The 23,448-nt window shown below is 45.6% G+C and overlaps 1 protein-coding gene across 3 annotated transcripts in view; it reads right to left on the reverse strand.

Moving 5' to 3' along the window:
• The window catches only part of LOC144495862 (collagen alpha-1(XV) chain-like), a 306,988-nt gene that overhangs the window by 85,663 nt on the left and 197,877 nt on the right, over positions 1 to 23,448 (reverse strand). For all 3 annotated transcript variants that reach the window (XM_078216523.1, XM_078216521.1, XM_078216522.1), the window contains 6 exons: positions 18,858 to 18,920; positions 13,030 to 13,101; positions 11,936 to 11,998; positions 8,950 to 9,099; positions 3,476 to 3,538; positions 1,831 to 1,875 (listed from right to left, as the gene is read on the reverse strand). In XM_078216523.1, the coding sequence (XP_078072649.1) occupies positions 1,831 to 1,875; positions 3,476 to 3,538; positions 8,950 to 9,099; positions 11,936 to 11,998; positions 13,030 to 13,101; positions 18,858 to 18,920 (456 nt within the window). The remainder of the gene's footprint in view (positions 1 to 1,830; positions 1,876 to 3,475; positions 3,539 to 8,949; positions 9,100 to 11,935; positions 11,999 to 13,029; positions 13,102 to 18,857; positions 18,921 to 23,448) is intronic.

Consider the following 23,448-nt stretch of genomic DNA (forward strand, 5'->3'; position numbering starts at 1 on the left):
ATGGTTCATGGGGGGAACAGGGATATCAATATGGATAATGATGGGATCAAGGGTAATGGGGAGGCTGGATAGTGGAATAGGGACTTGGAGGCGGTGTGTATGGGGGAGGATGGGAGGAACTTGGTGGGTGATAGGGGAAGGCTGCAAGCTGGCCTCATGCATGGAAGTCAGAAGTTCCATGTTCGCATTCACCCAAGAATGAAGCAATTTGAAACACAATCAATTGGGGAAGGGTCTCTGGGGATGTGGGAGGGTTCAGTACAGCAATTTCTAGCTGATTGAAGGGACACTATATAAAACTCCTGTTCAAACCATTGTGAGAATGGCTCAGCTCAGTGCCAGACTCACGAGTCTCATGCACATTGAACGAGCTTGGCTCCTTTAACAATATTGCACAGTTAGACGAGGATCCATTCAGTTTGGATGCTGTGGTACAAATGGTGTAAAATGGCATCTGATCCTTACAAAGGAATGTGAAAATGGATGTCGGGCCAAACAATCAAGGGTCACAGCTGCTGCGCAGAGGCAGTGCGCTGGGAGCACCCTCCATGTTCCCAGTGTGCTGGCCATGGCATTCAAAGTACCTACCAATCATGATAAAAGCACAAGGATTGGGTATCGATAGTTAATGTCAAGGCCACTGAAGGACAACCACCAGGAACCTGACTCTGGGTTATGGGACATGGGCCTTTTGACCCTAATAAAGACCCTCATTGTGAATATGCAGTCACACCTGAGGGGAAAGCTCAGCCAGCGTCCTGTAAGGGGTGGTCTTGGTATGCCATGTGCAGACTGAGGCCAAATCAATGGCTAGAGACTGTATTAGAGATGGAGTGAGACCATTCAAGGGGAACTACCATTGACTGCTCAACTGTATTTGTTCACAGTTACACGGAGGAGTGGAGAATGCAGGCTCTGCCACCTTGTTGATTGCTATATTTAGAATGAAGAGAAGGGCCCGCTGTCGATTGCCCCAGCTCAAGGAAGACCATTGCCTGAGGAACAAGGGCGACTGGGGCCACAGGAAGCCCTCACGGCTGTCAAGGAGGACCCAACTCTGCAAAGAATTTTGGCACGACCAAAGGACTACAGAAGATGGAGCTCATACATGGAGATGAGCGAAAGTCAGTGCCGCAGGTGCCTTCACTTGTCCAGGGATGTGGTAGCTTACATTTGCCATCTTCTTGGTGAGGAGTGTGACTTTGGAATGAGAAATTTCACTTACCCTGATTGAAGCGCATCAAATCATTCATCCTTTTGCTGCAGTGCAGGTTGGTTCTGTTTTGGTGGCCATGAATGCTGGTCTCCTTGTTGATTTCCTCCCAGGCAGGCATGACTGGGTGTTCCCATCCTGAGGAAAGAGGACCACCCACCTTCCCTGGATGGCCAGGAGGGGAATCGCCAGGGAGGTCTTGCTGCTGAATCATGGAGCAGGGGGTTTGGTTCCATTGGGTGCCATTGAGAGCCAGAATGAAACAACACAGTGCGTGAATATTAGTGTGGGTGCCATTTAAATATGGGGCTTGGACCTTTGACCCATGAGATAATGGTGGGGTGGGTGAATTCCTGCCCAGCCCACAGGCTCCTCACTGGTATATAATTCATGAACTGAAAAGCGGAAGATATCACGGGTGAATGCAACCCGCTGCCCAGCTGGAATCACGTTGACTTTCCTGCCCACTTCATCTCAGGATGGAAAATTCCGTCTGACATGGTTGACAGTTAACGCCCTCTCAGCTGGCATAGCAAGCGACCCGGTCATAATAACAACTGCTCTCTGGGCAAATGGGGATGGGCAATCAATGTGATGTTTAAAGATTGAAAAATTACCTTTGCTCCCTGTAGACCAGGCTGACCAATCTGACCTTGATCACCCTGCAAACAAATACACAACATTGATTTTTCTTGCGTAAAACGGAAAGTTGATATTGAATCCAAAATCACTGAAGAGGCACAGAAAGTGTTATTATGAGGCAGCACAAGCTACCTTCGACATAACAGCCCTAAATTTCCCAATTACACAATGGTGAGGAAGAACTAGTCGACTGGAAGCAGTGATTGAATCATCCTTCAGTTCAAACAATGGCCACCAATGTTACAGTCAGCTTTTTAGAATCTGATTCACAGCTCCCTGGGAGATTCTTCATTTTGTGTGGGAGTACAATATGTTTACATGTAGTTGGCTGCATTCACCCCCTAAAAATCTGCAATAATTGTTATCAACTGCAAGCCTACTTAAAGCTTCGGCCAACTAACACAAAATGAGCAATCATTCTTTCTGTTGAAAATTTTCTGGAACAGTATATGTGCTAATGTCTTCCATATAAATTGCCAGTGCTACATTGATAATAGGATTCATTACAAATGGCATACAATTAACAATCATTAAGGCTAATGCAGCTAAAATATTTTGCAAAAACCAGGAGAATTGTATGTTGTGTGTGGATAAAGCTTTTGTTCTTCTGCAGCCTGGCACTTTGCCGTAAACAAACACTACTGGGGCCAATCCCCTTCACTACCACACCATTTGCTTTCTCACAGTCAGACAGACATGAACTGCTGTGTGGGAGCAGACAACAAGACAACAGCAGCGACATGTGCTCTCAGACAGCCAAGGGAGCAGAGCGCTTCTTTTACATTCTCAGAAATGATTGTTCGTACTGCCCTTAAGTAATCTTCAGAAAAACAACCACACCACAAAGCAAGTGAATACAACTGAAGTGATAGGGATTGCTGATGTGCTTACTTGGTCAATGAAAAATTGAAAACTTTGAATATTGCAGACATGGTGATGACCACAGAGGAATGAGAGTGAACTGACCAGTCTCCAAACTGATAGGCAACAAAGTTTGGCACAGTGGGGTAGCACTGCTGCCTCACAGCTCCAGAGACCCGGGTTCGATTCCCGGCTTGGATCACTGTCTGTGTGGAGTTTGCACGTTCTCCCCGTGTCTGTGTGGGTTTCCTCCAGGTGTTCCGGTTTCCTCCCACAGTCCAAAGATGTGTAGTTTAGGTGCATTGGCCATGCTAAATTGCCTCTTAGTGTACCGGGATGCGTAGGTTAGTGGGATTAGCAGGGTAAATATGTGGGGTTAGGGGGACAGGGCCTGGGTGGGATTGATGTCGGTGCAGACTCGATGGGCCGAATGGCCTCCTTCTGCACTGTAGGGTTTCTATGAAAAGGAGTCTATGGAGAAAAAGAGGTGGAACTTTGAGAAAACAGGCTAAAGGTAAATGGGATGCAACTGATTAAAGCAATAAAAAATTTGAATATATGTCTCAGTACTGCAAGACTGATTGGGGATGAAATTAGAAGTGTAAACATTTAAATGTGATGAAGTAACTGAACATGAAAGAAAACAGCAGACATATTTAATGGAGTGGGATTTTAAAAAATGGAATGCATTGCAGAGGCTCCGAATTGGACACCCTGGACCTGCACATTGAACCATTTCACAGTATTTGCAAGACTTACCTTTTGTCCTCTTGTCCCTGGTTCACCAAGAGTCCCATCCACACCTGGTGGTCCCCTTGGACCCTATAAATGATCAGCAACCAATTAACAGAATGCGGGAGAACCTACTCTAAGCGCATGCTTTTCTATGTATCCAAAAGCCTTTGCGATGCTCACTGTCACATACACCAGATGTTCAATGTTGTGGAAATCAATACTGACAATAACATTTGCCCAGATGTTGCTGCTGGGCACGCTTTAATTCAAACACCAAAAACCACTTTTTAGCCCTATGTTGCCTTTCAGGACCATTTTCATTTCGAGGGAATTTTTATAAAGAATGGTGATAGCATAGGGCCATCTGTGGGTTTATGCCAAATGTAGATGAACCCCACTACATGGTTTGAGCAAATAATATCTGAGGCTGTGGTTTGATTACAAAATCACTGCATCATGCATCACTGGACCTTTGCAATGCATTCAGGGCTTCATCCGAGCCACAAAACTAATTCTGTGGCCATCAAGTGTTTAAATAAACAAATCTGGTTGGATGATAAACAAATTTAGGGTGAGGCACATATTAAAAATAGGATACGAAATGACTAATTGGTCTATCAAGCCTGTCCCATCTCCAACATCAAAGTGAGGGCAGAATGAAGTGATATGTTTGGAGTTTTTCCTTTGCCCACTGAATAATATGCATCAGGGTTCTGGCTCATGCGGTGAACATAGACTCGCCAATTCAATGAAGTGAGAGTTGGAGCTATTTCTGGTTGGGGAAGAGATCACCTTGTCGAAACAGCAGGTATCTTGCAATGCTAATGAGGAGCACAGTGGTTAGCCAGAATGATAGAATCCCTACAGTGCAGAAGGAGGCCATTCAGCCCATCGAGCCTGCACCGACAACAATCCCACCCAGGTCCTATTCCACAACCCCACATATTGACCCTGCCAATACCCTTGACACTAAGGGGCAATTTAGCATGGCCAATCAACCTAACCTGCACATCTTTCGGTTGTGGGAGAAAATCGGAGCACCCGGGGGAAACCCACATAGACATGGGGAGAATGTGCAAACTCCACACAGACACTGACCCGAGGCTGGAATTGAACTCGGGTCCTTGGTGCTAACCACTGTGCCCCCATGCTGTCCAAATGTTTTAATTGACTACAGAATTGGAGAGGAATTTTCCTCTCTCAATGGCCTTTTAAAAAAAAAATCTAGCTTCCCTCCTCGTGAGGGAGGTGGTTCTGGATGGGTGTGGAGAGTCTGTAACATCATAACTGCGTGGGACAGGCTGGCTGGACCAGGGCGCCTTTGACTACCCATTATTTTTAGTATGTCCATAGATCACCTGCAGTCAACCAATCTTCTGAAGGGTTTAAAAAAAGAGAGAGAAATAACTCCACTGGTCAACTTAGAGGGGAAAACACGGGGAAATTCCTTCAGTTAAATCCAGCCAGTTTGATAGCACCATTGTTACCCACCCAGAGTCTGCAGCCCGAGATGTGTGTGGCTAGGGCAGTCTTGCAAAGTTCTTTTCAAAAGTCAAAAATGCTCAAGTTGGTTTTTTTGGGATCAAAAGCCACATAGGTTTCACACCTCATGCAATGATGTTGAATCGCACTGAAATGATTCTTAAAAGATATCGACTGTCAGCATTATTCCTGTGAACAAGTGGGGCTTGTGCCAGTGATAACCAAGAGCAGTTAGTATTTGCAGTTAACTGTTGCAATTTTTGTAAAAAGCAGATTTCAGCATGGACCATGTTTCACTGATGAAGCTGTTTAATGTCATTGCGCAAGCTCAAGGCGGATTATGCCAAACTTGCATAATCCACCTACAGTTCAAGTCGATCTTTCCCTCTATTAATAATTGCACACAAGGTGCTTCACTTTGTGTACAGTGCCAGCGAGCATCTTCACATGAAAGAAGCAGCACGTCTGCATTAAAGCTACGCTGAAAGAGAATTAAAGCTAGATCTGGAATGTGCAGGACACGTTTCACTGACTTTTGCATTAAAGGGGGTGAGAAAAGGTACAAGAATCAGGAGCTCCTAAAACAAAATCCCAGACCACAATCGGACTCGGGCTGTGAGTCATCTCATACAATCTTGTGGGAGTGCGGTGAGGAATGAATAATATATAATTCACAGAGCAGCCATGACATGCCGGGATGAGACCTGAGGCACTTTATGTTATGAATACAGATTATATCTATTTATATCTGATACTAGTCTGAGGAGTTATGAAATCATGCAAACTTTCAGATTAGCTGGAACTCCGCTACTTTCCTGCTTCCAGGCCTTGTGTTGGTGAAGGCAAAAACTCAGTTTGCAGGTGCAGCAGGTGATCAAGAAGGCAAATGGAATGTTGGTCTTTATCGCGAAGGGGATGGAGTATAAAAGCAGGGAGGTCTTGCTGCAGCTGTACAAGGTACTGGTGAGGCCGCAACTAGAGTACTGTGTGCAATTTTGGTCCCCTTATTTGTGAAAGGATATATTGGCCTTGGAGGGAGTACAGAGAAGGTTCACCAGGTTGATACCGGAGATGAGGGGGATAGCTTATGAGGAGAGATTGAGTAGATTGGGCCTGTACTCGTTGGAGTTTAGAAGGCTGAGGGGAGATCTTGTAGAGACATATAAGAAAATGAAAGGGCTAGACAGGGTAGAGGCAGAGAGATTCTTTCCACTTAGAAAGGAAACAAGAACTAGAGGACACCGCCTCAAAATAAGGGGGAGCCAGTTTAGAACAGAGTTGAGGAGGAACTTCTTCTCTCAGAGGGTAGTGAATCTCTGGAATTCTCTGCCCATTGAAGCGGTGGAGGCTACCTCGTTAAATATGTTTAAGTCACAGGTAGATAGATTTCTGATCAATAAGGGAATTAAGGGTTATGGGGAGCGGGCGGGTAAGTGGAACTAAACCACTATCAGATCAGCCATGATCTTATTGAATGGCGGGACAGGCTCGAGGGGCTAGATGGCCTACTCCTGCTCCTATTTCTTATGTTCTTATGTAAGAGTTTAAAGAAAATGGGAGAAATTGCCATCCTGCTGGAATTCTACCCACTTTGTGCTTTGATGTAGTTTCCAGTAGCCATTTCTTAACCATTGGTCTTTTGCTTGTGGTTTAATAGTTTTGTTTTTTTAAAATTCTGAATCACTATTGATATCACTGAGCTTATCTATGGATGATTCAGAAGAAGAGGACGGAGTTGGAGGGGGTGGGGAATGGGGGTGTGGCAGGGGGGGATTATCAAGTGAATTGTAGCTAGACTATCATAGAAATCATAGAAACCCTACAGTACAGAAAGAGGCCATTCGGCCCATCGAGTCTGCACCGACCACAATCCCACCCAGGCTCTACCCCCATATCCCTACATTTTCTACCTATTAATCCCTCTAACCTATGCATCTCAGGACACTAAGGGGCAATTTTAGCATGGCCAATCAACCTAACCCGCACATCTTTGGACTGTGGGAGGAAACCGGAGCACCCGGAGGAAACCCACGCAGACACGAGGAGAATGTGCAAACTCCACACAGACAGTGACCCGAGCCGGGAATCGAACCCAGGTCCCTGGAGCTGTGAAGCAGCAGTGCTAACCACTGTGCTACCGTGCCGCCCCAGTTGCTACTCATAAACTCTTCAATTCCCCAAAGTAGGCTACCACTTTCATTGTTAGGATATATAAACAACTGACTAACTGGAATGCTGGATGTTTCATCCGCAGCCCCGAGCTACATGCTTTCAGTGGCATTAAAGAGGGCATTCTGGGTGGCAAGAGCCAGTGTGATCTGATTCGCTGAGACTAGCAACAAGGCAGCTGGCATTTCTGCAGACACCTACCTGGCAATGACTGCTGGGAAATGCATACGCTAGCTCCAGTTCAGCAGAGAGTCAGACATAGATCCAAGCTCAAAACCAGCTCAAAAAGACACAGCCTCCACCAGCACCATCAATTGGAGGGTTAGGCACTGGGCTACTCCTTCACTCTTATCCACAATCATGCCTGTACCTTGATTTCTTATTGTGTTTGTATCTTCTCAGTCCCCTGTCCTTCCAACCTCAGCAAAGACTGCTCATGGGTTTTTAAGGCTTCCAAAAGCTTTCAGAACTTTTGTCCCCCTATTATTAATTAACTCCCTTTTAATTGTCCTCACCTCCTTTAAGTTTAATTTGTATGTCGTTTTTTGCCCCAACCACTCAGTACACCCATCCAAAGCTGCATTATTAGTGATAATTTCCATCTGAGTCTATCTAAAATCTGCTCATCACCAGTCAGCTCTGAACTGTGGCAAAGGAGGAAAATCCTGACTCGTACCTTTGAAAAATGGGAAGAATTGACATCTTCACTGCTCCATTGCAGGAGCTGCAAGGATGGAATTGCAGTGAGTCAGCATTGGAGTGTGAGCTAATGAAGGGTTGTGTAACATGAAGGGGCATGATTTGAAGGAAGTTTGAGATTGCAAACATTCCTGGGGTATTTAAGATGGGCAAGAGCAGCCTCAGTTAAAAAGGGCAATGCTTCCCTGGGCACAAAGATTGGGGCAAAAATTCAAGGTGCTGAAGAACTTGGAAGTTAACACAAACTTCATTAAATTGAAAACAGCAGTATTAAGGCAAGAGGAGAACTTGGAAAGACAAGGGGGATCACTGAACACTGACGGATCTGCGAGAAGAAGGAAAGGTGGATCTGGAGTAAGAGTAACTGGTAACTGCTAAGACACTTTATGACGGCGACTGGAACTGAACAAGTGGGGATAAGTTAAAGGGAAGCAAAGTATTGTTGGGTGAGGGTGGGCAAAGTCATGGAGGAGAACGAGAAATACTTTCTGTTCAAAAAATATTTCCTCATACCCTCTCCTAAAATGAAAGAGTTAGAGGCTCTGAAAAAGAGTGCAGGAAGAAACAACTTCCATTTTCAAAAGCTCCGGCCAAAACACTCAATTGGACAATACCACAAGGTTAACATTCATCACTGCTCAAGATGTACATTTGAGTTTATTTAGCTAAGTTCAATCATGTTACCCATTGGAACCTATACAGTGTGATCTTATATATATAAACACAAAGAAACATTACCTCCCTTGATTCCCCTATATGTAACTGCATTTCCTAACATTACATGCTGAGCACTTTGCCAGATTAATGCAGAATGCATGCATCATATAGAAGGATATCACAACAGTGCAGGTCATTGTTAAGTGCCAGAAACATGGTGACTTTAACAGGCTGATTTTTTTTTAATATAAAAAAAACCTGCCTCTTCAGCCTGCTTATATAATCAGTACATTTGGAAGAGCAATGGATCTGAACAAGCCAGCTGAATACCTCACCAGAACCGCTAATTCCCTCATCAAATACCTGTAAAATGTTCAAATCAGAGTGTTTCAATACGACAGGAGTGTGGTATCAGGTTCTAATCAGGAAGAAAAGCAGTGAAAGGAAAGACAACAAACAGATTTGAAAGGTGGAAATCGGTATTTACTTACTGGCTCACCCAATTCACCCTCTTGCCCAGGTTGACCAGGGGGTCCACGTGGTCCTGGGGCGCCGACAATGTTTGGATTCATTGATTCGGTTAGAATAGGGATACCCGGTAGTCCTGGCAGTCCTGGAGGGCCTGGTGGCCCAGGGGGACCCTAGAAAACAGAATGGCACACTATTAAACTTGTAGCATGGGAGCCAGTGGTTATGATACCCAGAGAATATGAATTCATAATCCCACTATGCCAGTCTGAGAATTCGGATGAAGCTTCAACAAAAAAAAAATCAAGGCAACAGAAAGCTGATATTATGGAACTGTTGAATGAAAATGCCAACTAGTTCAACATAGAACATAGAACAGTACAGCACAGAACAGGCCCTTCGGCCCACGATGTTGTGCCGAGCTTTATCTGAAACCAAGATCAAGTTATCCCACTCCCTATCATCCTGGTGTGCTCCATGTGCCTATCCAATAACCGCTTAAATGTTCCTAAAGTGTCTGACTCCACTATCACTGCAGGCAGTCCATTCCACACCCCAACCACTCTCTGCGTAAAGAACCTACCTCTGATATCCTTCCTATATCTCCCACCATGAACCCTATAGTTCAATAACCCATCAGGAAGTCTGTGTCCTTACCCAGTCTGGCCTCTATGTGACTCCTATCCCAAACCAACGTGGATTTCTCATTATTGCTTTTTGAAGCAGCTTCAGTTGTATGAAACTGCAGCCGGTGACTCAGGAACACAGCCTAACACTACTATCCCAGGGTAACTAAGGATGGGCATTAAACACTGACCTTGTCGGTGAAGCCCATGTTGAGAATGATTGAAAGAAAAATAAGATCAGTTATCCCAGCTGGTAACATCAGGATGAGAAGGAGCTGCACGTTTAATGAAAATTCAAACTCTAACAAAGCTATAGAAAAGGAGAAGAGTAGCCATAGTATTTATATGGCTGGTTCACTTGATTCTCTGGTCAATGGTAATCCCAGGTAGTTGACAGTGGGGCATTCAGAGACGGTATGCCATTGAATGTCAACTGAAGATGTTTAGATTCTCTCTTGTTGGAGATGGTCACACTGGGGGTGATTCTCTAGCCCCATGCGCGCAGGTGCAAATCACGTTACGGCTGGAGACTCTCATGGGTCCTGAAGACACTGGCAAGGCCAGCTCCTCAGAGCCCGGGGCACCAGACAGCCCTACAGAGCCCCCACGCCCGCTCAGCGGCAATAACTTTCCTCTCCCCTCCATTCACTGGCATCCAGCCACCCCTTTTCCATCACTTTACTGATGATCGAGGGTAGATTGATGGGGCAGTAATTGGCCGGATTGGATTTGTCCTGCTTTTTGTGTACGGGACATACCTGTGCAACATTCCATATTGCTGGGTAGATACCAGTGTTGCAGTTGTACTGGAAGAGCTTGGCTAGGGGAGCGACAAATTCTGGAACACAAGTCTTCAGTACTATTGCCGGAATATTGTCAGGACCCATTGTGTTTGCAGTGTTCAGTGCATTCAGCCATTTCTTGATACCACGTGGAGTGAATAGAATTGGCTGAAGGCTGTCATTTCTGATGCTGGGGACTTCCAGACGAGTTAAGAGGAATATAATTTGTTTCCGAAAAACAGTGCAAGTCAGAAGACTAATAGTGCGTGAATTTTTCCATGACTATGTTTTTGATGATGTGGAGATGCCAGTGTTGGACTGGGGTAAACACAGTAAGGAGTCTAACAACACCAGGTTAAAGTCCAACAGGTTTATTTGGTAGCGTTTGCTAGTGGCTAGTAGCTAGTGGCGTTTGATACCAAATAAACCTGTTGGACTTTAATCTGGTGTTGTTAGACTCCTTACTATGTTTTTGATGACAGGAATGCACACTGGGAAAACATGTATGGCTTCCATCCTTTCTATTATCAGCCAGTTCCTGTCTTTTCATTCTGCGGATGATCGGATAAAATGGTCTGCAGATGTATGGCTATAGGTGACAGTGCAGTGGGGAATTGTGACCTGCTTGCTCCAATCAAAGGGGAATTGGAGCCTGCTTGCTCCAATGCGTTGAAGACATTTTGGATTTATTCTTCTGGTTCTTCATCCACAACACCCTCCGCTTACACCCCAACTTACTCCACAAGATTGCTGCATCCTGACCACTCAGTCAAGTATGTTCAAGAAGGAGATTGATAGATTTCTACAAATTAAAAATACCAAGGGATCTGGGGCCAGTGCTGGAAAATGGTGTTGAAATAGAAGATCAGCCACAATCTCACTGAATGGCGGAGCGGGCTCGAAAGTTTGAATGTCCTACTCCTGCAGCCAGTTCTTATGTTCAAATGCCAGCAACCTACATTAATGCCACACTCTGGTCCCAAATATTCAAATCTCCCTCCCAGTGCTCTTCCCGAATCCCCAGAACTCCGCTCCGCAGCCTTCCATAGATTCATAGAAACATAGAAAATAGAAGTAGGAGTAGACCATTCTGCCTCTTGAGCCTGTTCCACCATTCATTGTGATCATGGCTGATCATCAAAATTCAATATCCTGATCTAGCCTCCCCCCCCTCCAATATCCCTTTAGCCCCCAAAAAAACCATGTCAATCTTTCACTGAAGGAGCACCCGGATTTGAAGCGTGCACCTCTTGATCGGCAGTCAAATGCTCTACCGCTGAGCTAGACCCCCTTCCCAATACCCATCCTAGTTCCCACCAATTTGAGTTGTAATCCCAAATCTCCCAAATCTCCAGAGCTTCATGGCCCCAGACCACAATCCTTTCCCCAGTGTTCCAAAAAACTTCCTGTTCAAAGTTCCTGGGGATCCTGGACTCCCTACACTTCAAAATACTGGTTTAACAGGAGAGCCTGGTTAGACACTAGCATGGGTCAGAGACAGAGCAATCCCACAATAGCTCAGATTCTCAACCTATACCCATTTTTACTGAGGCTCTGAGATTTGGCAAGTGTGCTGTTTCTTGTCAGAGCAAGATACTCACTCTAATTATCTCTGTGTCATCGTCACTATCATCGAAACCAGAACCTTCTACACCAAGGACATTCTGCAAGGAGAGAAAAGAAAATAATACAATCGAAAGAAAATGCTTATGGCTGGATTTGACAATACTTCCATCATCTATAGTTTGAACTTCCCTCTGGCATCACTTGCCCCATTGTCCAGTCCTATTTAATTTATTGGTATTCCTTACTGAAGATTCCACGGCTGGCTAGACGTTCCACTAACTGTTCCGACCCAAATCACTATCTCTCTCCCTACTCTTTCTTTGAATGCTACATCTTATTCCATCCCCCACTTGTCTCTCCTTTAAAATCCTTTTTTCCTACTGCACACTCTCTAAGCCTTTTGTTGAATATCGCACTGGTGGCCCAGTGGTTAGCACTGCTGCCTCACAGTTCCAGGGACTCGGGTTCAATTCCGGCCTTGGGTGACCGACTGCGGGGAGTTTGCACAATCTCCCTGTTTCTGTGTGGGTTTCCTCCGGATTCTCCGGTTTCCTCCCACAGTCCAAAGATGTGCAGGTTAGGTGGATTAGCCATGGTAAATTGCCCCTTAGTGTCCCAAGATGTGTAGATTAGATGAATCAACCATGGGAAATGTGTGGGGTTACAGGGATAAGGTGGGGGAGAGGGCCTGGGTAGATACTCTGTCAGAGAGTCGATGCAGACCCGAATGGCCTCTTCTGCACTGTAGGGATTCTATGGTACCTACACTGCTTTCCTTTCTGATCCTCTGTGATGATTACCTCCTCACCTTCAGCAATCTCAGTTATTACTGCAATTCACAACTCACCATCTCTTCTCTAAGTTCATTGTCCTTGTGTCTCCCCTTAGCCTCTCTCTCCTATTGCGGACAGGGAAGAGATGGGTAGGATGCTTCCCCAACTCTCAATGAAAGTCCGATAGCCTAACTTTCTTTTGAACAGAGAAGTTTTTTTATTGTAGCTTCCACGTGTGTGGGCATTAATAATTATTAATAAACGCACAATAACAGACAGCTATACATTGGGAGGAAAGTTTGGCCACACAATCTAGGACCAAATCATTCACAAAACTGGTCCTCATATTTACTCACAGGTCTGTGTTTTCGCCCAGGTGGACCAGGAGGACCAGGTGGACCAGGAGGACCAGAAAGCCCAGGATCGCCCTGAGGGGAGAGCAGGATAATAATCAAATGCTGCAGCGTTTTACAGGAATCAAAGTGACACAAACTCTACCACAGGAAAACCTGCTCATTAGCTCACCATCAGCGCAACGTCTTTCCACCCGACAAAGGGTCATCCAGACTCGAAACGTTGGCCGGAACTCTACCACCTCGCCCACCACAGAATCGGAGAGGACGACGGTCCGACAACGGAAATCTTTGTTGACCTCGGGCGGGAATTTCCGGTCTCACCCGAGTGAGGCCGTAAAGTCCCGCCCATTGCCCCTGTTCTCTGTCCACAGGGACTGTCAGACCTGCCGAGTTTCTCCAGCATTTTCTGTTTTTGTTTTCACCTGGAATCTTTTTAATTTCTCCTGCATGTTAAACATTTTTCTGAACTAGTGTGTGGTTAGGAAAGCAGTGTCTCAGATTGTATCTGTGTGTAACTAGGGTTAAAGTGTGTTCTTGTCTCTTTGGGGAAATAACATTTATTGAGAATCTAAGTCCATTTTCTCTGCACAGTGTGCCTTATCTGTGAAATCTTATAACGGAAGTGGAAATTTGCCAGGATCCATTGTGGTTCTATGCATTTTACATGGCTTGCTGGAGATGATGCCGGAGGAGCAGCAGCTTCCTGGGAAGAGAGGTGAGTGATCTTGTCCAACAGGATATAAAAATCAGATGGGAAGTACAGAGCACTGCATGGAAGTGTTTGCCAAACTATTCTGAAGTTTGCTCAAGTTAGACTGCCATTGATGCCTCTTCACATTGTCGGAGCATTTATCTTTAACTTTTGGACAATTTAAAGTATCACTGGGCTATGGGTAAGAGCTGACTTTAAAGAAATGGGCAGTTTAGTCACTGAGATAGAATGTGCAGCATAGGAATAGGCAATTCACTTCAAGTCTATGCTGTTACTAAAGTCCACATGAGCCGTTTCCCCCCTTTCTTTACCCTCGCCAGCCAGAAAGTCAGCACGTAACCCATCCCCGCCAACTCTGGTAGACCCATTGCCATGTCACACTCAACTGAGTGTTGATTGGCAACAGGCGAGTCTCCTGTCCTGCCCTGGAGAGATGTTGGTCCATGCACTGCAGTGCTGTGCCTCAGCCAAAGATTGCAGTTCCAGCAAGTTCTGGGGGCGGGAGGGTAGGGGATGCCCAGGAGGGTGATCTTGGCATCCAGGGATAGCTCTTGGGGGGTGGGGGGTGGGCTGGGAGGGGGGGGGGGGGGGGGGGTGGGGATCCCAGGTCCCAGAAGGGAGGGTGTCCTAAATGTGATGGGGCCTTCAGATTGAGGTTCCCCCCGCCCCCCAACTCCACCCGCTTCAACCCCACCTCACTTCCCGCCCGATATGAAGATTTGTTCAGTTCCCCGCTCTACTCTGACCGGCGCCAACCAGCCTACAAACTGAGGCTCGGTTGGAAAAGGCAACCAAATGGCCACAAAGTGATCACTTAAGGGCCTTAATAGGGAAAAGGGCAGGCTTCCCACCTGAGGCCCTGCCCGCCCCACCATGAAACTGCGCCTGGATCAGCTGGGCGAGATCCCAGGGGGATGAAGAATCCTGTCTATGCAATTTTATGCCCCCTCACCCCACCACACCCCAACTCCCCCCCCCCACCACCTACTCCCAACTCCGTCCCCCCCCCCCCACCGACCTTCCAACTCCCACCGCCACCACCTCAGAGCCTGCTGGAGGTGGGTGGGCAGAGGGTAAAACTCTGGCCCAAAGCTATTTGTCCTGATTTCAGTAAATCTAATTCAGTGATCCTAATTAAAGGTCACGGCAGTGAAGAATGATTCATATACTTCTGAGAATTTTATTAATGTAGGAAGAACAATTCATTCGGCAAAAGAAAAACACCTGAGCACCCAGCAGGCTTTTTAACTGGTGTTTCTGTAGAAGCAGCAGATTAGAATGGAATGATGCTGAATCACAGACAGATGTAAAACTAAAAGCTTCACTTTGTGGACGAGCTATTATATCTAACAAGAGTGAAACTATTGACATGATAACCAAGTACTCATCTATAGAAAACAAACTCACTATAACAAAAGCTACTGTAGTGTTGGGGATTAGTGCCTGGTTAATGCCAGGTGGCAGTGCCCGGGAGTGGCCAGCTAGGAGAGGGTTCCTGGATGACCCGGTTTGCTTGGTCTGCACTGGCGCTGCCTTTAAAATGGTGCCCTGTTCCTTACGCTTCTAAGCTGCTGGCAGGCTGGGTGGATCATGGCCGCTCCGCCAGTGATATGCCGGCAGGGAACCCGTGACTTTCAGTTTTTGTCTCTAAGTGCTGCGCCATATAGCGGGGAAAGCGTCATCGACAGCTTCAACCCCACTTTTCCCACCCAACATCAGCCTTTACCGACATCAGAGAAAATCCTGGCCTGTATGAGGGGGGGAAAGATCTTTGGCATGGGCGGAGATGTGGAAAGACTGCTCCCAGATTCACAGACTCATCCCTCGAAAGAGGTCTTCTCTCCTAGGGATGAGAGCAGGAGGCCCACCATCCTCACCAGGTATCTGTAGGTTGCAGAGGCTGTCAGCAGTCAAAGTAAGATGCCAAGGGCCTGGATCTAGGGCCAAAAGAGATCTGCTGACTTTTTGAGGTTCAGTAAAGTGAGTGTCCTTCAACTCTGAGCTTGCAGGCATTGCACTGACACCTCCCTAACATTCCCCTGCACCGCACTCCTCTGACTGACATAGCTTGCTTTCCAGTCTCCTTCTCAAGTCTCCATGTCAACAGATCTCACACACTCACCCTAATCCTATTCTCTAGCATATTATGGAGGTCAGCTCAGAGGTGGGTGGCTGGGTAATGGGCGAGCCACCTGATCTATTTTACGTGCCCCCCTAATGACCCCCCCATCCCAACCTACCTACTACCAAAAACACACACATAAAACGGGGACAGGTAAAATCCGGTGCCACCATTGAGCGAGAACGATTCTGTCCAATGTTTCAGGTGGGTGGTCTTCCATCAAACTCTGGATGGAAGGTTATTGGCCTGAAGTGTTTACCTTATTTCCCTCCATAGAAATCTGACCTGCTGAGAATTTCCAACACTTTCTGCTTTTCTTTCAGATTTCCAGCACGTACAGTATTTGTTTTTATAATAAGTGGTTGGATTGGTAAGGGGCTCAGAACTGTAACACAACGCCACCATCATTTTAAATGCATGTTTATGTCCTGTTACATGTATTGTAATAATTGTGTGGTATCTGATGTTCAATCTGTAAAGAATTGATTTGAGAATTAAAATATGAGAAGAACTCCATTCCTCTATTATTGCATGGTAGCACAGTGGTTAGCACTGCTGCTTCACAGCACCGGGGACCCGGGTTCGATTCCCGGCTTGGGTCACTGTCTGTGCAGAGTCTGTACATTTTCCTCATGTCTGCGTGTGTTTCCTCCGGGTGCTCCGGTTTCCTCCCACATTCTGAAAGACATGCTGGTTAGGTGCAGTGACCCAAACAGGCGCCGGACTATGGCGACTAGGGGAATTTCACAGTAACTTCATTGCAGTGTTAATGTAAGCCTTACTTGTGACTAATAAATAAACTTTTAACTTTATTAGTAAGGTATTTGGGCTCGGGCACAGAGAGCACATGTCCCCTTTTCTCCTTGCTCTGCCACTTTTTGTTTGACTCACGTCCAACCCTTGCTGCCTCTTGTGATGCCTTGCCCTTATATTGTGGCTTGTTGTCTTCTTGTCTTCTGGAGCTTTTTCTTTTTTACTCATGTTAGTTTTTTCTGTGCGGAGTGGTGGACGGGGTTAGTAAGTTAAGTTTCTGGAATTGGCTTGATCGAGTGGAATTGTTGGGCCTACCCACAGGGTTCACTTGGCAGCGATAGGGCTGCAAACATTAAGGTCGGAACCTCTGACCTGTGCTGCCTTTCACTTAAAGCTCTGTGTCAGACTTTGTAGATCTTCACCCAAATCCAGAAAAATAACTACAATATTTGTGAGAAAATAAACTGTAAGGTTAACTGGATAATAAAGGGTAGGGAGAAAGAGGAAGAATGTGTAGAAAAACGGGGAGCATAAGAAATGAGTGTTTCAAATCATTCCTCAAAGTGTTTATTCTATTAGTGACAGATTCATGTCACAGGAGCAGCTGACTCCTTCCATGACAATGGCTTCATTACTGTCAGGGCCTAGCAGAGAATGTTAATAATTGTTCAGAACAGGCACACCAGTCCCTGAAGCTGCTGGTAGGTTCAGCATTGATGTAAGAGTTGACCATTTGGTATGTATGCAGCAGCTGGGGGCCAGGGGAAAGGTTTGACACACTGCACGCTTTAATTTGATCAAAGCACTTCACAGGCATTACTACTCTGATTCCTTTTTCTTCTTTGTTCTTTCTGAGACTGAAATGTACCATCCTACATGCACTTACTCCACTCAGCACTCTCACAGTTGTACAGTGGTTATGATACCAGATTAATGATCCAGAGAATAGAGTTCAAATCCCACCAAGTTATCTTCAACATTTTAATTCACTTTCACTTTGCTAGATTCAGCAGGGCTGTGTAACCATTATGAAATACCAATTCACTAGGATTATTCAGGAAAGGAAAACAGCCTCACCTATTCAGTCCGGCCTATGTGACTCCAGTCCCAACACAATGTTGTTGACTCTTAAATGACCTCTGTAGGGGCCTAGCAAGCTACTCACGAGTATTACACTGCAACCAGTGGTACAAGATGATGATCCATCACGGCCTTCTCAGGACAAGTAGGAATGGCTGGCCTTGCCAACAACATCTGCATCCTCAACCCCAAGAATTATTTTTTAGGACATCCCCTGTCCCCTCATGCTGACACTATAGTTAAGAAAGCCCACCAATGCCTCTACTTTCTCAGAAGACGAAGGAAATTTGGTATGTCCAATACGACTCCCATCAACATTTACAGATGCACCATAGAAAGCATTCTTTCTGGTTGTATCACAGCTTGGTATGGCACCTGCTCTGTCTAAGACCACAAGAAACTACAAAAGGTCGTGAATGAAGCCCAGTCCATCACTCAAACCAACCTCCCACCCACTAACACCGTCTACACTTGCTGCTGCCTCGGCAAAGCAGTCAGCATAATTAAGGACCTCACGCACCCCAGACATTCTCTCTTTCACCTTCTTCCGTCGGAAAAAAGATACAAAAGTCTGAGGACACATACCAACTGACTCAAGAACAGCTTCTTCCCTGCTGCCAACAGACTCTTGAAGGGATCTACCTTGCTTTAAGTTGATCTTTCTCTACACCCTAGCTATGACTGTAAAACTACATTCTGCACTCTCTTCTTTCCTTGTCCATGAACGATATGCTTTGTCTGTATATCGCGCAAGAAACAATACTTTTCACTGTATCCCGATACATGTGACAATAATAAATCTATTCAAATCAAAATCAAATCAAATCTTATCCCAGGGAATCAAATCTGTGGAAGTACTTATCTCCATCAGCTTTTCCTTCCTCCTACAAACATGCAGGGCACGATCTTACCGGCCACTGCAAGCAAGACAGGAGAATTTGGCACTCAGCCAAATCTCCATTCACTGTAGTGGGACCAGCAAATCCCACTGGCATGAATGGCCTTACGATTCCCCCCGCACTTCTTCAAAGCCCGACTGGCATCACCACTTCCAGATTTAACCTTGCTTCTCTTTTATCTTCTGCAGGTTTGGTCATGTCCTGCCCCATGGACCTTAATCCTTCTCTGAAGCTGCTCAACAAAAAGAACCCTTAGACATACCTTCTCTCCTTTGAGACCTTGATCACCTTTGGTTCCTTCAAATCCCTGAGATCCTTGTTTACCCTGAATTTAAATAAACATAAAAAGCATTAATATTTATTGACTTTATATTAATTAGTAAAATTGCTGAAGAGGGACTCTTTCAATCACTGATTTAACCAAACTCTAAACAGCTCATCACAATGAAGAATGTACACATCACTTCATGGTACTGGAGAAATTACAGATATCACTCCTTTTCGAGTAACAGTTTAACAAATCTAAGAAGATAATCACTGTATCAGCTATAGTCCTTATTCTATACTGAAAGCAAATCAGGGAATGTTATGATTGTTGCTGTATGTGGGCTTAAGCCCTTTAGTTTTTCATAAGATGGTGCACTTTGGTTGTCAAGGGAGTTTGACTTCAACCTCAATGGTGGCACAGTGGTTACTACTGTTGCCTCACAACTCCATGGGCCCGGGTTCAATTCTGGCCTTGGGTGACTCTCTGTGTGGAGTTTGCACATTTCTGTGTGGGTTTCCTCCGGGTGCTCTGGTTTCCTTCCACAGCCCTTAGATGTGCAGGTTAGGTGGATTGGCCATGCTAAATTCTCCCTTAGTGTCCCAAAATGTGTAGTTTAGATGGATTAGCCATGGGAAATGTGCGGGGTTATGGGGATAGGGCAAGGGAGAGGGCCTGGGTAGGTTACTCTGTCAGAGATGGGCTGAATGACCTCTTTTGCACTGTATGGATTCTATGAACCTGCATAGAGGATGATCAATGGAACCCTGATAATTTATTTGATGTTGCTACACACCCTTAATAAACTAAGGAATAAAGGCTCAAACCTAGACAAGGGAAAATGGACTGACTTTAGATTTACCAACTTTTACACAGAGAATGGTGACTGTGAGGGATGAGCTGCCCAGTGTCAGTTAGATATGTGAGGGATTGGGAGATTGAGGGGGATTTTTATTTTGGAGATTGGCCAGATAGGTTGGATGTGTTTCCTTGGCCTGTTTTTTTAAATGTATGTTCCTATGGTTGCCCTGCTGGAAATGGAACAAATTGCTACATTTTTCATCCAAGATTAGCATCAGATAATTCCAGGTCTCAATGATCAACATTTGTACTTTCTATAAAGGCTGCACGCAATGCTCCCATCTGGGACTGAATTCTGTGCCGGGGGCAGGGACGGGGAGTGCTTCCTGTTGAGGGTGACAGGTAACCACGCCATATCTTCCATCCCTGGAGTAATTAATTATACATCCATGGGTTTTGCACCATCCTCTATGGTACGGCATGCTGGATGGCGTGTGCCCCACTGTCATCACTGGTTGCCATGTTTAAAAGGTACCTGACTTCACTAACCTACCATTGAAGAAAGAAGATGGATCTCCAGGAACATCCTGAGGCTGGAAGAGGGACCTTCTCAAAGACATTGAGCCTGTAAGATCCACCTATAGATGCTGTCCCCACCCACTGCCATGGTATTCCAGGGTCCAAGGTTGCTGGCAACCTCCATCTTGAATTCCAAAGGTAACTCCAGGCCTTCTTTAGGTAAGTCCCAACTTTTGCACGCCACGTTGATTCAGGTGTGTTCTGGAGCGGCCTGTTTACCCGCTGATGTAATGGAGCATTGAGCATGGGGGGGATGGGGTGGGGGGGCCTGAGCATTTGGGGGTGGGGGGGGGGGGGTGGATTCCAGTCAGGCCTTCATTTGCATCTCTTTTAGAGGGATGCAAATCTGTATCATGCCACCCTCCAGCACGATTCCCAATCCGCCATAGTGGGCACCGTTGGAAGAAATCTCTGTAAATTCACAGCAGCATGAAACCAACTTCTGGGCCTCCGGCAGAATTCTTCGCCTCCTTCGCCCGGTGATCCTGCCGGTGGGGCCATGGGAGAATTCCATCCTCCATCTCACAGGGACATTATGTTCTCCAGCAATCTCCATTGAGTAGCTGAATGAACTGACCAACTTCATGCCACTTAATGATGAATTGTGTGCACTGGTGGGACTGGGGATAATTCTTGCCAAAATTATTGCATAAGTGCAGTCATCAAAGAGAATGACAGCCCATCAGTCTCTGTTCGAATTGTAGTTAGCCCCCAGAGGTGAAACAAAGAACAAAGAACAATACAGCACAGGAACAGGCCCTTCGGCCCTCCAAGCCTGCACCGATCATGTGTTCCTAACTAGACCATCCGTTTGTATCCCTCTATTCCCAGTCTGTTCATGTGGCTATCTAGATAAGTCTTAATAATAAGTCTTAACCGTCTTGTGTTAACCCAATTCTCTCATTTTCAATACACTTTCACTTCCCACTTATCATCGGTACCACTGTTTCCAAATCTGGATGGCTTTCTTTCTGTAATACATAATTCTCCAAACCGTGGGCAAGAATTAGTATTTCAAAGCCGGAGATAATTGCACAGTGGGAGTTGTTTGTGTAATTGAACTCAACGTGACTGGGTGAGTACAGGAGTTCTGTCACAAGCAGGACAGATGCACAGCCTGTAAACATCACGATGTATGAGTCAGGAATGGAGGCTTCCATACAAATGAAACAGCCGACAAAAATAGCACCTGCCCTTGCTCTAAGAATGAATAGGACAACATTTAAACTGTGTTCAAATGGGAAGCAAGTTTTGTTTGGCAGGGTAATTTTGTTTCTATTTTGACCTGTCTCTTTGCTAAATCAAAGACAAATGGAGGCCATTCAGCTTCTTTGACTGTGCCTGCTCTCGGAAAAGACAGTTCGTTTCGAGACACGCCCCTGGCGCTTTGAAGATTGTTCTTCAACAATTTGGTGGAATTCTTTGAGAACATTACATGTGCAGTGGACAATGGGGAACCCGTGGATGTGGTGCATCTGGATTTCCAGAAGGCATTTGACAAGGTGCCGCACCAAAGACTGCTACATAAGGTAAAGCTGCACAGTGTTACGGGTAATGTATTAGCATGGATAGAGGATTGGTTAACTAACAGAGTTGGGGTAAATGGGTATTTTCTGGTTGGCGATCAGTGACTAGTGGTGTGCCTCAGGGATCAGTGTTGGGACCGCAATTGTTTACGATTTACATAGATGATTTGGAGTTGAGGACCAAGTGTAGTGTGTCAAAATTCACAGATGACACTAAGATGGGTGGCAGAGCAAAGTGTGCAGAGGATGCTGAAAGTCTGAAAAGGGATATAGACAGTCGAAGTGAGTGGGCGAGGGTCTGGCAGATGGAGTACAATGTTGGTAAATGTGAGGTCATCCATTTTGGTAGGAGTAACAGCAAAATGGACTATTATTTAAATAGTAAAAAATTGCAGCATGCTGCTGTGCAGAGGGACCTGGAGGTCCTTGTGCAGGAATCACAAGGCGTTGGTTTGCAGGTGCAGCAGGTAATTAAGAAGGCAAATGGAATTTTGTCCTTTAGTGCTAGAGGGATGGAGATAAAAACAGCGAGATTATGTTGTAGCTGTATAACGTGCTGGTCCTGGAGTACTGTGTACAGTTTTGGTCTCCTTACTTGAGAAGGATTTACTGGCACCGGAGGGAGTGCAGAGGAAATTTACTAGGTTGATTCCGGAGTTGAGAAGGTTGGCTTATGAGGAGAGACTGAGTAGACTGGGGCTATACTCATTGGAATTCAGAAGAGTGAGGGGAGATCTTATAGAAACATATAAGATTATGAAGGGAATAGATAAGATAGAAGCAGGGAAGTTGTTTACACTGGCAGGTGAAACTAGAACTAGGGGGCATAGCCTCAAAATAAAGGGAAGCAGATTTAGGACTGAGTTGTGGAGGAACTTCTTCACACAAAGCGTTGTTAATCTGTGGAATTCCCTGCCCAGTGAAGCAGTTGAAGCTACCTCATTGAATGTTTTTAAGGAAAAGATAGATACATTTTTGAACAGTAAAGGAATTAAGGGTTATGGTGAGCGGGCGGGTAAGTGGAGCTGAGTCCACGAAAAGATCAGCCATGATCTTATTGAATGACGGAGCAGGCTCGAGGGGCCAGATGGCCTACTCCTGCTCCTAGTTCTTATGTTCTTATTTTCTTTATCACTGTCACATATTGGCATATCAATGGTACGGTGATACAGTGGGTTAGCACTGCTGCCTCACAGTGCTAGGGACCCGGGTTCAATTCCGTCCTTGGGTGACTGTGTGGAGTTTGCACATTCTCCTCTTATCTGTGTGAGTTTCCTCTGAGTGCTCTGGTTTCCTTCCACATTCTAAAGTTATGCAGGCTAGGTGGATTGGCTGTGTTAAATAGCCCTTAGAGTCCCAAGATGTGTAGGTTAGGGGGATTAGCAAGGTAAATGCATAGGGTTACGGGGATGGGGTGGGTAGTGAGCCTGGGTAAGATGCTCTGTCAGAGGGTTGGGGCAGACTCAATGGGCCGAATGGCCTCCTTCTGCCCAGTGAGGATTCTATGATTCAGTGGTTAATCACCAGTATCCCAGATGCCTCTCCTGTGTTGTATCCTGTTATTCCCTTTCCCAAATATCATTACCATGCAGTTTCCCCATCAAACAACATCTGTCACTTGTACAGATTAGGGAGTCCCTGCTTTGTTTCACTTGGTTATCTTCAGCTTCCTCTTTCCAATT

This window comes from Mustelus asterias, chromosome 7 (genome assembly GCF_964213995.1).
Source record: "Mustelus asterias chromosome 7, sMusAst1.hap1.1, whole genome shotgun sequence".
NCBI classification, from domain to species: domain Eukaryota; kingdom Metazoa; phylum Chordata; class Chondrichthyes; order Carcharhiniformes; family Triakidae; genus Mustelus; species Mustelus asterias.